The sequence below is a fragment of the Salmo trutta genome, chromosome 14 (genome assembly GCF_901001165.1).
Source record: "Salmo trutta chromosome 14, fSalTru1.1, whole genome shotgun sequence".
Classification (NCBI taxonomy): domain Eukaryota; kingdom Metazoa; phylum Chordata; class Actinopteri; order Salmoniformes; family Salmonidae; genus Salmo; species Salmo trutta.
In genome coordinates this window covers 34347360-34363661 of record NC_042970.1, presented here as the reverse complement: position 1 = coordinate 34363661, position 16302 = coordinate 34347360, and the positions used below count along the sequence as shown (strand labels likewise).

General features: G+C 42.7%; 2 protein-coding genes across 3 annotated transcripts; one reads left to right on the top strand and one right to left on the bottom strand.

Moving 5' to 3' along the window:
* Positions 1-1337: 1337 nt before the first annotated feature.
* Positions 1338-12812, bottom strand: thumpd3 (THUMP domain containing 3). The gene is made up of 10 exons (XM_029775441.1): positions 12715-12812; positions 12147-12465; positions 5954-6031; positions 5301-5783; positions 4928-5058; positions 4586-4655; positions 4344-4459; positions 4088-4192; positions 3828-3951; positions 1338-2009 (listed from the first exon to the last, which is right to left on the bottom strand). Exons 2-10 carry the CDS (start codon positions 12387-12389, stop codon positions 1812-1814), a joined length of 1548 nt encoding a protein of 515 aa, XP_029631301.1. The 5' UTR covers positions 12390-12465; positions 12715-12812; the 3' UTR covers positions 1338-1811.
* A 2-nt stretch (positions 12813-12814) lies between these two features.
* LOC115207894 (uncharacterized) lies at positions 12815-16043 on the top strand. 2 transcript variants are annotated; one of them, XM_029775439.1, is made up of 2 exons: positions 12815-13222; positions 13460-16043. In XM_029775439.1, exon 2 carries the CDS (start codon positions 13468-13470, stop codon positions 15181-15183), a length of 1716 nt encoding a protein of 571 aa, XP_029631299.1. In that variant the 5' UTR covers positions 12815-13222; positions 13460-13467; the 3' UTR covers positions 15184-16043. The 2 variants fall into 2 exon arrangements, with proteins under 2 accessions (XP_029631299.1, XP_029631300.1); XM_029775440.1 differs by having other exon boundaries at positions 12818-12902.
* Positions 16044-16302: the final 259 nt, after the last annotated feature.

Sequence of the window (16302 nt, the reverse complement as noted above, 5' to 3'; positions counted from 1 at the left end):
AAGGGGATTCATCAGAGAAAATGACTTTACCCCAGTCCTCAGCAGTCCAATCCCTGTACCTTTTGCAGAATATCAGTCTGTCCTTGATGTTTCTCCTGGAGAGAAGTGGCTTCTTTGCTGCCCTTCTTGACACCAGGCCATCCTCCAAAAGTCTTCACCTCACTGTGTGTGCAGATGTACTCACACCTGCCTGCTGCCATTTCCGAGCAAGCTCTGTACTGGTGGTGCCCCGATCCCGCAGCTGAATCAACTTTAGGAGACGGTACTGGCGCTCGCTGGACTTTATTGGGCGCACTGAAGCCTTCTTCACAACAATTGAACCGCTCTCCTTGAAGTTCTTGATGATCTGATAAATGGTTGATTTAGGTGCAATCTTACTGGCAGCAATATCCTTGCCTGTGAAGCCCTTTTTGGGCAAAGCAATGATGACGGCACGTGTTTCCTTGCAGGTAACCATGATTGACAGAGAAAGAACAATGATTCCAAGCACCACCCTCCTTTAGAAACTTCCAGTCTGTTATTCGAACTCAATCAGCATGCCAGAGTGATCTCCAGCCTTGTCCTCATCAATACTTACACCTGTGTTAACGAGAGAATCACTGACATGTCAGCTGGTCCTTTTGTGGCAGGGCTGAAATGCAGTGGAAATGTTTTTTTTAGGATTCAGTTTATTTGCATGGCAAAGAGGGACTTTGCAAGTAATTGCAATTCATCAGATACTCTTCATAACATTCTGTAGTATATGCAAATTGCCATCATACAAACTGAGGCAGCAGACTGAAAATTAATATTTGTGTCATTCTCAAAACTTTTGGCCACGACTGTACAAAGCAGGATGAATAAGTTAGCCAGCTAACTTCAATAAACAACCAGAAATAACTGTTGATTTCCTGATTCAACAAGAAAGCTGTGTTGTTGATTGTTGAGTCAATTAGACCATGCCAATTTCAAGCTTATCTTTAAAAAAAATCTAAAGTTATTTCAGAATATTTAGGCAAATTGGCTGACTAACCCCTCTGATGTAAGGATGAGACACTTTTGTCATTGTTTATGCAGCTGGGTGATGCATGAGTGTGTGCAGACTTGATGTAATGGACTTTTTTCATGACACAACATTAAAGGGGCAATCTGCAGTAGCTTCATCCATTTTAGGAGGACTTCTGAATAAAATACATGTCCCCATTGATTCTTGAAGAATCTCTTTGGGCTAACTCTTCCCACTTGCAAACCACAACCCGAAAACAACTGACATTTGACTTCAGTCATGGCCGTTAACATTTCTTAATGAAACAAATATAAAATGTGGCCAAATTAGGAAGTGCAGTCACCCTTTAACGCATGTTTGGAAACAAGTTTTATTTACCATAAAGTCTCATGGTACAGAACCTGCCAACAAGTCATCAATGGAGTGGAGAGGTGTGGTGATTTGAACTGATTCCCTCAACAACACAATAGGTGTATAAATCAATAGTCTTGCTTACCTACAGTAGCTAAAAGAACCATGGATGATTAATGACTTGCATTTATATAACTGGCACTCAGGTGTAGCAAGACAACTTTTTATAAAGCTGGGGTTTAACATGAAAAGGAAACTGGTTGTAATAAGCAGGCAGTCAACTTTCTTTCACTTTACCGAAACCTTGTCTGTCTATAACAACACAGTAAAACTTAGGAAAGGTTTCCCTATGAGACACACTCACTTTTGGACCTTCAACAAATACAGCAAAATAGATTAATCAAATAAATAATGGCAAAAGGTAATTTCTATGCCATTTCTAAAGTATATTCTGTATAGGTGGGGCTTAACTCGGTCACTTAACCTCCTTTTCCCTTTCCTCTGCTGGTTTTTCCTTCCCTGGTTGCTCTTCAAGGGGTTCCCTGACATCTTCTGGGGTTTGGCCAAAGATCCCTGCTGTGCGCTTGAGAAGGAACACCCCTGCGTGTAGGCCCCCTACGTTGACCCAGACAGTGTGGTGCTTCCGCCAGAGTCCTCCCATCCTCGATATGGCCTGAGGGAGACAGATGCACCCGGTCACAAGACACTCATGGTACAAAATCATTAAAGTTGACACACCACAGTATTGCTTGAAGAAATGCCATCTGGCCAAGGGACCACCTATTTATTTTTTTAATTTCACCTTTATTTAACCAGGTAGGCCAGTTGAGAACAAGTTCTCATTTACAACTGTGACCTGGCCAAGATAAAGCAAAGCAGTGCGACAAAAACAACAACACAGAGTTACACATGGGATAAACAAACGTACAGTCAATAACACAATAGAAAAATCTGTATACAGTGTGTGCAAATGAAGTAAGGAGGTAAGGCAATAAATAGGCCATAGTGGCAAAGTCATTACAATTTAGCAATTGACACTGGAGTGATAGATGTGCAGATGAGGATGTGCAAGTATAAATACTGGTGTGCAAAAGAGCAGAAAAAAATAGTTGGATGGGATATTTACAGATGGGGTGTGTACAGCGATCGGTAAGCTGCTCTGACAGCTGATGTTTAAAGTTAGTGAGGGAGATATGTCTCCAACTTCAGCGATTTTTTTCAATTAGTTCCAGTCATTGGCAGCAGAGAACTGTAAGGAAAGGCGGCCAAAGGAGGTGTTGGCTTTGGGGATGCCCAGTGGAAATATACCTGCTGGAGCACGTGCTATGGGTGGGTGTTGCTATGGTGACCAGAGAGCTGAGATAAAGCGGAGCTTTACCTAGCAAAGACTTATGACCTGGAGCCAGTGGGTTTGGCGACAAATATGTAGTGAGGACCAGCCAATGGGAGCATACAGGTCGCAGTGGTGGGTAGTATATGGGGCTTCGGTGACAAAACGGATAGCACTGTGATAGACTACATCCAATTTGCTGAGTAGAGTGTTGGAGGCTATTTTGTAAATGACATCGCCGAAGTCAAGGATCGGCAGGATAGTCAGTTTTACAAGGGTATGTTTGGCAGCATGAGTGAAGGAGGCTTTGTTGCGAAATAGGAAGCCGATTCTAGATTTCATTTTGGATTGGAGATGCTTAATATGAGTCTGGAAGGAGAGTTTACACTCTAGCCAGTCACCTAGGTGTTTATAGTTTTCCACATATTCTTAGTCAGAACCGTCCATAGTAGTGAAGCTAGTCAGGCAGGCAGGTGCAGGCAGTGATCGGTTGAAGAGCATGCATTTAGTTTTACTAGCATTTAAGAGCAGTTGGAGGCCACGAAAGGAGTGTTGTATGGCATTGAAGCTCGTTTGGAGGTTTGTTAACACCGTGTCCAAAGAAGGGCCAGATGTATATAGAATGGTGTCGTCTGCGTAGAGGTGGATCAGAGAATCACCATCAGCAAGAGCAACATCATTGATATATAAAAAGAAGAGAGCCGGCCCGAGAATTGAACCCTGTGGCACCCCCATAGAGACTGCCAGAGGTCCGGACAATAGGCCCTCCGATTTGACACACTGAACTCTGAGAAGTAGTTAGTGAACCAGGCGAGGCAGTCATTAGAGAAACCAAGGCTGTTGAGTCTGCCGATAAGAATAGTGATTGACAGAGTCGAAAGCCCTGGCCAGGTCGATGACGACAGCTGCACTGTACTGTCTTTTATCGATGGAAACAGAGTAGACTCAGTCCATACCATACACTAACAACAGATGTTTGTTTGTTCACACAGATATTGGTGTGGACGAATTTAATTCAATAAGACACCACAACGTCCTCAACTACTCATTCTCTGGTTATCCTGGAATTTCCTGTTGATGACCGAGCCTTCAGGTCCAGACAGGTTGGGACATTCCATCTACCACAGATTACACAGTCTTAATGTATGTGTGGTACATTACCTTTTGAAAGCATTTCTTATCCTGGGTCAGGATGACGGCTTTCCCTGAGCCTGGTCTGGACACCCGGGCCATCTCTCTCAGACAGGGTGGGTACAGGTCCCAGTTATTCTTCCTGGAGCCCATTCTATAACAAAACCACAGAATGTACACCTCAGCCACGTAAACAATACCAATACATTCCATACAGAAATTAGCAATATCTAGGAGGTTTAGTCAATGTTGAGTGTAGGTCCTAATTGAAACAGTACTGTGGTTCCTACCTCTTCCCAAAGGGCATGTCAGTGATGATGATGTCCACTGAGCTGGTTCTCATGGGTAGATGGCACAGGTCCCACTGCACTGTGTCTATGGGCAACCCTGGCGTACTGCAGGGTTGGGGAGTAAATGGAGTAAACACAACTAACGAGCAAATGGGTCTCATCACTTTGTCTTGCATTTCTTCTTCAAAGTCTGACTTTGAGGGGTGACTAATTCACATAAAGTAACTTGTGTATGGTTTGATTTGTTGTGTCTCACCTGCTCTTGTCTAGTCTCTTCTTCTGGATGTGACAGATGTTGTTGACTGTGCGGCTCACTGCCATGTCATTGTTGTCTCCGGCCAGGTAGAATGCCTGCTGCCATTCAATGGCTCCCTGATCGAGACAATCAATTACTCAGTAGGCTATACTATCTGATTACTACTTCATGGAAGGCAAAGTCAGTTACCATAGTCATATTTTCTCTTTTTAATAACAGTATATTGTGATTCTCCTTCTTACCTCTAAAGGTATTGCTCCAGTTCCACACATGGGATCAAGTATAACATCAGATGCCTGAGGCTTAGAGAGTCTGTCCAATGAAAGAGACACAAATATCACAGTTGTCATTTGATTTTCACAAATTTGAATCAATTAGAAGAAGAAACATACTTTACATGAAGCACTACAATTGCTGTATGTGTTGTGTATATCAAAATAGGTTGCATCAAGAAATCACAGAACGGGGTTCTTTTATCACAATCCGTATTTCACCCATGTATTATCAAAGTGCAGTCATGAGGTAGAGAGAGCTTTCCGTTTAGCTTGACTGTACTGAGTGTGAATGGAGTGAGAGTAGGAGACCTGAGCATGCCATAGCACAGGGTGGAGCGCAGCGTGGTGGGTCCAAAGTGGGTGATGTTTCTTCTGTGGAGACTCTCCTCTGTCAGGGCAATGCCAATCACCACCTCAACGTTATGTATGTTCAGAAGGACCTGCCAACACACACACGCACACAGTGAAATCAAAATGGAAACACACTCATTTCATTTCACATTATGTGACCCCACCTATTTATTTCAAGGGTAAATATTTACTCTCAGAACTGTTATTCCTACCCTGTTTGTTTTCTTTGTAACGTAATCAATTAAGTTGTCTCTCGCAGCCTGGCTAGAGCAGAGGAATTCAGTGGGTGCCAGTCCCGTTGGAACAGGATGCAATGTTATGTTATTTTTACCTCGATATCAAACTTGGTCATGTCTGCTTTCCACAGGAAGAAGTCTTGCACGGCACCACCAAAGTCCCTGGCGGCCTCGTTGGAGGAGAAGCTGTGCTTGTCTCCTGCTCGGCTGCACGTCACACGAAACTTCAGGACCTTTGGCACGGGCTCCTGTCCTTCCACCTCCTGCTGCTCACCCAGGGGGCTGTTCTCCAGGTCAGGTGACCCGGCCTCCCCCACCCCTTGGCCTGTAGTAGGCTCCAGCTGCAGCTTCTCTATCTCTGCGGTGACAGTCTCCATGGTGTCCGTCTCCACATCGTCTTTCTTGGCTTTGCCTCTATCTCTGAAATCTCTGCCTCTCCGTCCCTTTCCCTTGGGACCTTGGGGCCGTCTATGGGGTCCCCTCTTCTTCTTCAGAGAGGTGTTCAGTTTCCAGACCTTTAGTGCGTTGGTCCATGGCAGCTTGGAGGCCAGCTTCTGCAAGTCCTCCAATGTCTCCTCCTGTTGGACAGAATGGGTAGTGTTTCTATCAAATACCCTAAGAGGGAGAAGCATGGTATAAAGTGTAGGGGACTTGTCTTTTATTACCAACATGAATGTTTATAATTGAAATGAATGTGTAGGGGCTGTATGAATTCAGGTTGGCTGTGCTGTAATGAAAAGAGACATACCTTTGAGTCTTTAAACTGATAGTTGTCATACTCTTCAACCACAACAAACAGGTTGTCCACAGACCTCAGATGATGGACCTAGAAAGAGGCAGCACAGGTAAAAAAGCTAGGTTCTATTTTGAATTCACTCAATGGTACTGTAACAGCCAGGTGAACAAACCATTATGAATGTGTGCAAAATTAATCAAAGGTTTGATGCATTGTATTTTGGCAAATCTGACCACAATTCTATCCTTCTGATTCCTGCTTACAAGCAAAAACTTAAGCAGTGACTGTACGTACATATCCCAACCAGAAACCATGGATTACAGGCAACATCCGCATCGAGCTAAAGGCTAGAGCTGCCGCTTTCAAGGAGCGGGAGACTAATCCGGACGCTTATAAGAAATCCCACTATGCCCCCAGACAAACCATCAAACAAGCAAAGCGACAATACAGGATTATGATTGCATCCTACTACACCGGCTCTGACGCTCGTCAGATGTGGCAGGTCTTGAAAACTATTACGGACTACAAAGGGAAACCCAGACATGAACTGCCCAGTGACACGAGCCTACCAGATGAGCTAAATGCCTTTTATGCTCGCTTCGAGGCAAGCAACACTGAAGCATGCACGAGAGCACCAGCTGTTCTGGATGACTGTGTGCTAACGCTCTCGGTAGCCGATGTGAACAAAACCTTTAAAATAGGTCAACATTCACAAAGCCACTGAGTCAGATGGATTACCAGGGCATGTACTCAAAGCATGCGTGGACCAACTGTCAAGTGTCTTCAATTACATTTTTAACCTCTCCCTGACCGAGTCTGTAATACCTACATGTTTCAAGCAGACCACCATAGTGCCTGTGCCCAAGGAAGCGAATGTAACCTGCCTAAATGATTACCGCCCCGTGGCACTCACGTTGTTAGCCATGAAGTGCTGTGAAAGGCTGGTCATGGCTCACATCAACAGCATCCTCCCGGACACCCTAGACCCACTCCAATTCGCATACCGCCCCAACAGATCCACAGATGACGCAATCTCAATTGCACTCCACACCGCTCTTTCTCACCTGGACAAAATGAACACCTATGTGAGAATGCTATTCATCGACTACAGCTCAGCGTTCAACACCATAGTTCCCACGAAGCTTATCACTAAGCTAAGGACTTTGGGACTAAACACCTCCCTCTGCAACTGGATCCTGGACTTCCTGACAGGCCTCCCCCAGGTGGTAAGAGTAGGCAACAATACGTCTGCCACGCTGATCCTTAACCTCTCTGGGATATGTGGGACGCTAGCGTCCCACCTCGCCAACAGCCAGTGAAAGAGCAGGGCGCCAAATTCAAAACAACAAAACTCTCATAATTCAAATTTCTCACACATACAAGTATTATACACCATTTTAAAGATAATCTTCTCGTTAATCCGACCACATTGTCCGATTTCAAAAAGGCTTTACGGCGAAAGCATAGCATTAGATGATGTTAGGACAGCGCCTAGAAAAGAAAAACCACACAGCCATTTTCCAAGCAAGGAGAGGCATCACAAAAACCAGAAATACAGCTAAAATTAAATCACTAACCTTTGATGATCTTCATCAGATGGCACTCATAGGACTTCATGTTACACAATACATGTATGTTTTGCTCGATAAAGTTCATATTTATATCCAAAACCCCCATTTTACATTGGCATGTAATGTTCAGAAATGTTTTGCCTCCCAAAACTTCCGGTGAATGAGCACATCAATTTACAGAAATACTCATCATAAACGTTGATAAAATATTAAACTGTTATTCAAAGAATTATAGATACACTTCTCCTTAATGCAACCGCTGTGTCAGATTTCAAAAAAGCTTTACGGTGAAAGCAAACTTTGCAATAATCTGAGTACAGCGCTCAGATATCAAAACAAGCCATACAGCTACCCGCCATTTTGGAGTCAACAGAAATGACAAAAATTACATTATAAATATTCACTTACCTTTGATGATCTTCATCGGAATGCACTCCCAGGAATCCCAGTTCCAGAATAAATGTTTGCATTTAGCTGTGGTTTGGGTTTATGTGACATATATGCTTGCTTGGAAAATGGCTGTGTGATTATTTGTGTCTATGTACTCTCCTAACATAATCTAATGTTTTGCTTTCGCTGTAAAGCCTTTTTGAAATCGGACAATGTGGTTAGATTAACGAGAGTCTTATCTTTAAAATGGTGTAAAATAGTTGATTGTTTGAGACGATTGAATTGTGGTATTTTAGTTGGTTTTGTATTTCGCGCCGTGCAATGCCATTGGCTGTTGGCTAGGGGTTCCGCAGTCCTTCTCAAATAGTGGGGCGCGCCCCCCTGGGGGGGCTCGGAGCGATGCCGGGGGGGGGGGGGGGGCGCGTGACCCCGGGGAACATGCTTCTTCTTGCCGCGGGGAGTAGTTTTTTTTTTAACCGAACAAGAGCACACAGCACAGAGCAGGAGATATGAAGTGCAGATAACAAACCCTTAAGAGACACCATGGGAAAATATTTAACAGGGATGAAAAGAAAGGCGGAGAGAGATGGAGATAATGAGACAAACGTAAGTCTCCCGAAAGCTAAGACGAGGAAATATGACGAAGCGTATGTAGCGCTTGGCTTCACTGTGACTACGGTGGGAGACGAGGAAAGACCGGTATGTTTACTGTGTCTAAAAATGTTGGCAGCGGACAGCATGAAGCCAAATAAATTAAGGCGTCACTTAAAGACATTACACCTCAATCACGCTGATAAGCCGCTTGAGTTTTTTCAGCGAAAACGTGCCGAATATTGTCAACAATCGTCCCGCTTTGTGATTGCTTCTTCAGTAAACCAGCGAGCACTGTTAGCATCATATAAGGTGGCGTACCAAATTGCTCAGTGCAAAAAACCCCACTCCATAGCAGAGGAGCTGATACTGCCTGCAGCATTAGACATGGTCTCTGTCATGCTGGATGACGCAAGTGCTGCAAAAATAAAAACTATCCCTCTGTCCAATGGCACTGTCGCCAGATGTATAAATGACATTGCTAACGATCTTAAAGAACAGCTGGTAGATAAACTCAAAGACAAACGTTTTGCCTTACAGTTCGATGAAGCAACTGACAGCAACAAAGACGGTTTGTTTATCGCTTATGTACGTTTTGACATGACAAACTCCCTGTGTGAGGATCTACTTTTTTGTAAATATGTCAGAGACAGAGCCACAGCTGAAGAGCTATTCAAAATGCTGGACTGCTTCCTGACTGAGAATGGGCTAAAGTGGGAGAACTGCATTGGTGTTTGCAGTGATGGTGCACAGACCATGGCAGGGATGAGAAAAGGACTTTGGGCACTCATCAAGAAGGCCTCACCTAATGCTGAGTGGACACACTGTGTTATACACAGAGAAGCACTGGCATCAAGGCACCTTTCCTCTGAATTAAGTGAGGTTATGACTGACATTGTAGGTGTAGTCAAATTTATAAAGACCAGACCACTAAAAACAAGAGTCTTCTCTGCTATCTGTGAGGAGATGGGAGCTGAACATCAAGCTGTGCAGTTTCACAGTGAAGCAAGGTGGCTGTCACGAGGAAAAGTCTTGTCCCGACTCTTTGAGCTCAGAGAGCAGATAATAATGTTTTTGGAGCAGGAGCACAAGTATGACATCACAGAAAAATTTAGTGATGAGAACTTCCTGGCAAAACTGGCCTACCTGAGTGACATATTTGGAAAGCTAAATGAACTAAATCTACAGCTTCAAGGGAAAGATAAACACCTCCCTCAGGTCACAGACAAGATCAGCTCTTTCACTCGAAAGCTTGCAATGTGGGGCAGGCGACTTGATGAAGGAAATACTGATTCATTCGAGAACCTGCATGAATTTGTTGACACTACTGACTATGATGCCACCTCAGTGATTCCATATATTAAGGAGCATATTTCATCACTGATGGGATTCTTTAAAAAGTACTTCCCTGAAAACAGTTCCCAATATGACTGGGTGAGAGATCCTTTCAATGCACCAGCTCCAACTGGTTTCAGCTCTGCAGAGGAGGACCAGTTCATTGATATGACGTCTGACTCCACATTCAGACTGAGGTTCACATCACAGACACTGAGTGAATTCTGGCTGAGTGTAGAGAGGCAGTATCCACTCTTAGGGCAGAGGGCCATGGGCATTCTTCTTCCTTTTGCAACATCTTATCTTTGTGAGACTGGATTCTCTGCTGTTGCTGCATTGAAGACCAAGTACAGGTCCCAGCTAAACATTGAGCAGGAGCTGAGAGTTGCAGTATCATGCTTCAAACCCCGCTTCGAAAAGCTGTGCTCTGCAAAACGTGCTCATTGTAGCCATTAATCCTGACTTCCTCATTTTGATAAAAAAATAAATACAAAAAAATCAGCACAAATTGTTTTATTCATTTTTGTTTTATAGGTCAAAATGTTTCATATATTGTGCTCCTGAGTTAATGTATCAAATGGTCAAAAAAAATTTACAGTTTAAATAAGGGTTGAATTTTTTTTTAAATTTCAGGCAAATTGATGCACTTGAAGTCTTTTCTGTTACAAACTAAAGAAAACAATGTTAATAAAGTTATTCTTTGTTGTAAGTTGATCTATATTTCTTTTCTTTTTTTCTTTTTTCTTTAATGTTAATAAGGATACAGTGTTATGCAGAGGTGTACTTATAACAATTTTATAGACAAATTATACTGTTTACAGTCGCGGCGGAGAGTTGGGGGGGCGCGAAATGTTTACTTCTTCCTAGGGGGGGGCGTAACAGAAAATAATTGAGAAGCACTGCGCTAGCGGAACGTCTGTCCTCAACAGGTTAACACTGGGGCCCCTCAGGGGTGTGTACTTTGTCCCCTCCTGCATTCCCTGTACGACTCCAACACCATCAATAAGTTTGCTGATGACACAACAGTGGTAGGCCTGATCACCGACAACGATGAGATGGCCTATATGGAGGAGGTCAGAGAACTGGCAGTGTGGTGCCAGGACAACAACCTCTCCCTCAATGTGAGCAAGACAAAGGAGCTGATTGTGGACTACAGGAAATGTTTTCTTCTTGAACTGCACTGTTGGTTAAGGGCTTGTAAGTAAGCCTTTCACGGTAAAGGCTACACTTGTTGTATTCGGCACATGTGGAAAATGAAGTTTGATTTGATGCCCACACAAAGAATAATAGGCTTTTTATCAAGCATTTAAACTAGGCTTAAATAGCATCTGTTTCATCATATTCACAACACTCTTGTAATAGTCATATTAAAGTAGCCAAAAAAAGGTGGTTTTGCAATACTCGTAAATCAAGATGAAAGGATATTGGATAATTCTGCAGTTACAGTAATAGGAAATGTAGGCTGGGTCGTTCCACTGATAGAGTGCTTTTCGGGCAGTGTAATTTGGTAAAAGAAAACTAATTATTTCACCTAATTTTAACATTCTGTCATAAAGTACACATGTTCAACTTTATAAAAAACATGTTTTCCCATCTCAAGAGGTTATAAATTAAGAAAAATTACAATTAGTGGCAATTAAAGTAACAGATTTGACGTAACAGGATTGAAATGATCATAACTCCCCTTGTGACAGGGGAAATGGAAGCTTGCTGTGTGCAACAGGGAGGGGCAATTGAATGCAAGCTTCACGTTTTGTATATATATATTTTTTACATTTCTAGCCTATCTATCTATGGGTACCGGGGTTGAAGTGTTATGCTCAACCCACTCAGTTTCCCTCCACAAAATGGCCAAAAAGAGCAGAACCAGCTCACCTGCATGTTTCTTAAAAAAAAAGGAATAGTTTCACCATATTAAAACGAGAGTTCAGTTCACGTAACAGGGTTGACCTTAAAACGTATTTACTAATCACGCGAAATAAATAATCTTCAGAAATGACTTTGTTGTTTTGACAGCAGGCATACCCTGGTGTGACAACACGTCACAACACAAAGCACAGCCCTTATTTTTAAGTGTTTCTATAATCCCCTATGGGGAAAAATGATGGGAACCATTTTCTTGTATGACCACTGGGTTTTATGGGTATTATGACTCATATTGTGGTACTCTATACCTTCCATGACTAATTAAAATCACAATGACATTTCTTTAACTTGAGGTTTGGGTGGCAAACCCCTTTTCTTGGGAACCCAAGTAGGAAATGGTTGTTACGTCTACACCTATTATCTATCTGTCGGCAAAGCCAATGGCATCTTACCTGTGAGAGCTTATCTGTGGTTATTTGGAAGTATATTCGACCGCGGTCCTTGCTTATTGTTGCATCAGCCCCAATCTTCTCCTGGACTTCCTCTGCAGCAGTGTTTTCAAACCCTGTGGGGACTGTTGCTCCAATGGTGACCGTAATGACCTCACAGTCTGTCTCCCCATCACTGGCAGACTGGCTTGTTTCCACACCCACCGCCAGGGGGCACTGCTGCCCCTCACTGTCTTGTGAGGACATGGTACTGTAAGCTGCCAATCACTGGATAAATAATGCACTTTGATGTTCCCAGTGACTACAAGAAGCAGGAATGTACCTGGAGAAGATATATAGAAACACCATTGTACACATATAGTGCAAATCACCACGGGGTTACTGTAGGCCAAATCAATAAAAAAAACGAACTGTTCTCACAGCTTGACTGAAATATTTTCTCAGCAAGCACATTTCAAATATCTGCTATTATGGCTAGCTAGCTACTTGGTCGAAGCTACTCTTGTGTCAAAACATCTGGCAACATCTATCAGCATTCCTTTTAATCAAATGGTTGTTTGGTGAAACCTACCGGTGTTTTGCTGTTTAAAAGCTCAGTTCATGGCTTGTTCACTGCACTCTCATGCTTCCTCAAACAACTGCAAACGGAAACCCATGTGGGCAACAGAAGTACTTCCGGGTTACAACAACGAAAATAAAAAGTTCCGCGTTTCATATTCCTTTCTGATTTATCACTTAGTTGTGGATTCATACAAATAGGTCAGTAGAGAAACGTATTTTCGTTGACGTGTTATTATTATATTATCATGGATAAAGTTGCTTAGCGAACATTATATAGCTTTATCTACTTGTATAGCAGCTGGTGGCAAAAAGGTACATTTCCGGTAAATTTCCATGAAAATTTTCAACGGACTGTTTGTAATGTTGGGAATTTTAAAAGCAGTTCTGTATTTTTAATGTGGAGAAACACGGTCCTCTTTTTGAAAGAAGCCATTCTTTATACTTCAGCATTACATATATTATATTTGCTACATCAGGACAGGATACCATTGTTAACGATATCCTCCCTAGTGAGTAAGGTAAGATTATGGTTTTGATTGATCATCTTGTTCTATAAATAGCTACACACTTACCTATTTCCACACAAGCTAAAACATATGTATATAAAAACATTTAAAGCCCAATAGGCTAATCATACTTCCAACTTATTGTTTTATTTATTTCCCAGTGTGTACTGTAGGCTACCTTTAACATTTCATGTTGTTTCATGCTGTTATGTGTTGGCTAATTTAAACATTCCCACTTTATTTCTATAGGGGGAAGAATGCCACGTTTAGTATCAGATGTGTGGAAGCATTTCACCCCAGCCATTAATGACGATGGGAAGACTATGTACATGTGCAACTACTGTACAAAGCAGTATGTAAAGAATGCCACAAAGTTGCAGGTGCATTTAACCAAATGCAAAAATGCAACATTATATCAAAGCGCACAAGAACCATTGTTCTGCCATACAATGGAAGACCATAGTCAGAAGAATGCCGATGAGTGCCTGGCTCGAGCTATATATGCCACAGGCTCACCCCTCATGCTCAGTGAGAATGTGTACTGGAAGAGATGTTTCAATGTTATTTGCCCTGGATACTCTCCTCCGAACAGAGATGCTCTGTCTACTCATTTACTGGAAGCTGAGTTCAACAGAGTGCAAGGAAAGGTGAAGGAAACAATAGAGAAGGCAGACAGTGTTGCTGTTGTCTCCGAAGGGTGGTCAAATGTACAAGGTGATGGCATCATAAACTACATAGTCTCTACTCCTCTACCATTGGTTTTCAAGACAACAGACAAAAAGGACAACACACACACGAGCACGCACATTGCTGATGAGCTGAAGGCTGTAATCAATGACGTTGGACCACAGAAGGTGTTTGCTGTTGTTACTGATAGTGCCGCAAACATGAAGGTTGCCTGGGCACAAGTGGAGGAGGCCTACCCTCACATTACACCTATTGGGTGCATGGTTCATGGGCTTAACCTACTCATCAAGGACATCATGAGTTTGCAAACAATGGAAACGCTATACAAGACAGCCAAGCAAGTTGTACAGGATGTCAGGAGCAAAGAGGAAGTGTCAGTAACCTACAGCAATAAAAATACAAAGAAAAATAACTCCACACTGAAGCTGACTTGCAACATTAGATGGGCTGGGGTTGTCACCATGTACAGCAGCCTTCTGAAAGACAAGGAGTCTCTGCAAGAAATGGCAAGATCACAGTCTGTGGAAATTGAAATCTCCATCAGGAAAATACTCCTTGATGATGTGTTTTGGGAGAGAGTGGTTCGCAATCTTACACTACTCTCACCGATCACATTTGCCATTGATCAGATTGAAGGAGAGGATGCTGTCTTGTCAGATGTGCTTAGGCTTTTTGCTGATTTAAAAGACAAAATCAGCACAGCCCTCCCTTCAGCCTTGCTACTCAACACAGAGGAGACGGCAGTTGTTCGATTTGTGGAGCTGTGTGGAGAGTTTTGTATCAAGCCAATTCACGCAGCAGCATACATGCTGGATCCAAAGCATATTGGGAAACAAATACTTTCTGGAGAACAGATCAACAGCGCATACTATGTAATTTCTACCCTCTCACACCACCTCAATCTTGATGAGGGCAAAGTTCTGGCAAGTCTGGCAAAGTTTTCTACAAAGCAAGGCCTTTGGAATGGGGATGGGATATGGCAATCATGCCAGCACATTTCTCCCTACACCTGGTGGAAGGGTCTCTGTGCATCTGAGGCCCTGTCACCCATCGCCTCTGTGATCCTTCAGATCCCACCAACAGCAGCAGCTTCTTTGCGCCTCAGAGCATTCTTTGGGAAAACCAAAACAAAGGTGGGCAACAGTCTAACAAACAACAGAGTGGAGAAATTGGTGGCTATTAGGGCGAACCTTAACCTTTTTGAGCCAGGAACAGAACTAGGGTCCAGCACACAGCTTCAGAGTGACACAAAGGAGGAAATGGACATTAAATCAGAGTCTGAGTGAACAACTAAGGATGAAAAAGGGACAAAATATGAACAACGAGTTTAATAAGTGGACAGGTCATTTAAAAAAAAAAATTGATGCCTTTTTTTGGGGGGGGGGGGTTCAGGTGCACATGGGAAATCATTTGAAATTGATAGTTTTGTTAATGTTTTTTGGATGGATAATTTGAGCAATGTTACAAAGTAGGCTACAAGTACAATGTTAGGCTACTGTTGGATTCTAGCTTGAAATATACTTATTCATGTTACCATACCAGAACTTATTGATTACTTTACATGTATAAGGAATGTATATGTTAGGGTCAATGAAGGGTACAGAGGAACTTTGTGTGTGGAAAGTTACAGAGTGATATGGAAAGTTACTGTGTGAGAAAAGGGGAAGTGCAGAAAGTTGATATTCTGTTCAAATATGTTATTGTTGAATATGAATGTTCCTAAGGAGGGAGGCAAAGGGCAACAGTAGTCTAGTTTTAGTACCTGATAAGGCAGGCCAGTTGCTGCGGAACCAGGACCATGAGGGATGTGGAACTCAACTCGAGATAAGGTCAACAGTTGAAGAGAAAAGACACTGCTGGGAGGGGGGCAACAGAGGCCCACCATGAAGGCCATCTGAACACAGTCCTATCTCATGCACACATATTTCCACGCCCATGAGGGTCCTAGACTTAGGCAGGGCCATGACAATACCAGTAAGAGGAACCTACTATGTTTCTGCCTAACAACAGACACTACTTTTCTATCTTAGACATGCAAGGAGATGACTCTGCCTAGTTGGAAGGTATAAAGATGTGCTTGTGTGACTTGTATGTTGTCTTTGCAGCTGTATGACCCAGTGGGTGAATAAACTTGGTTTGAGCTTTTCCTAGTTGTTCGTTTGAGTTTTTACTCTGTTTTTTATTTATTTATTTATTTCACCTTTATTTAACCAGGTAGGCAAGTTGAGAACAAGTTCTCATTTACAATTGCGACCTGGCCAAGATAAAGCAAGGCAGTTCGACAACATACAAAAACATAGAGTTACACATGGAGTAAAACAACATACAATCAATGATGCAGTAGAAAAATAAGACTATACAATGTGAGCAAATGATGTGAGATAAGGGAGGTAAAGGCAAAAAAA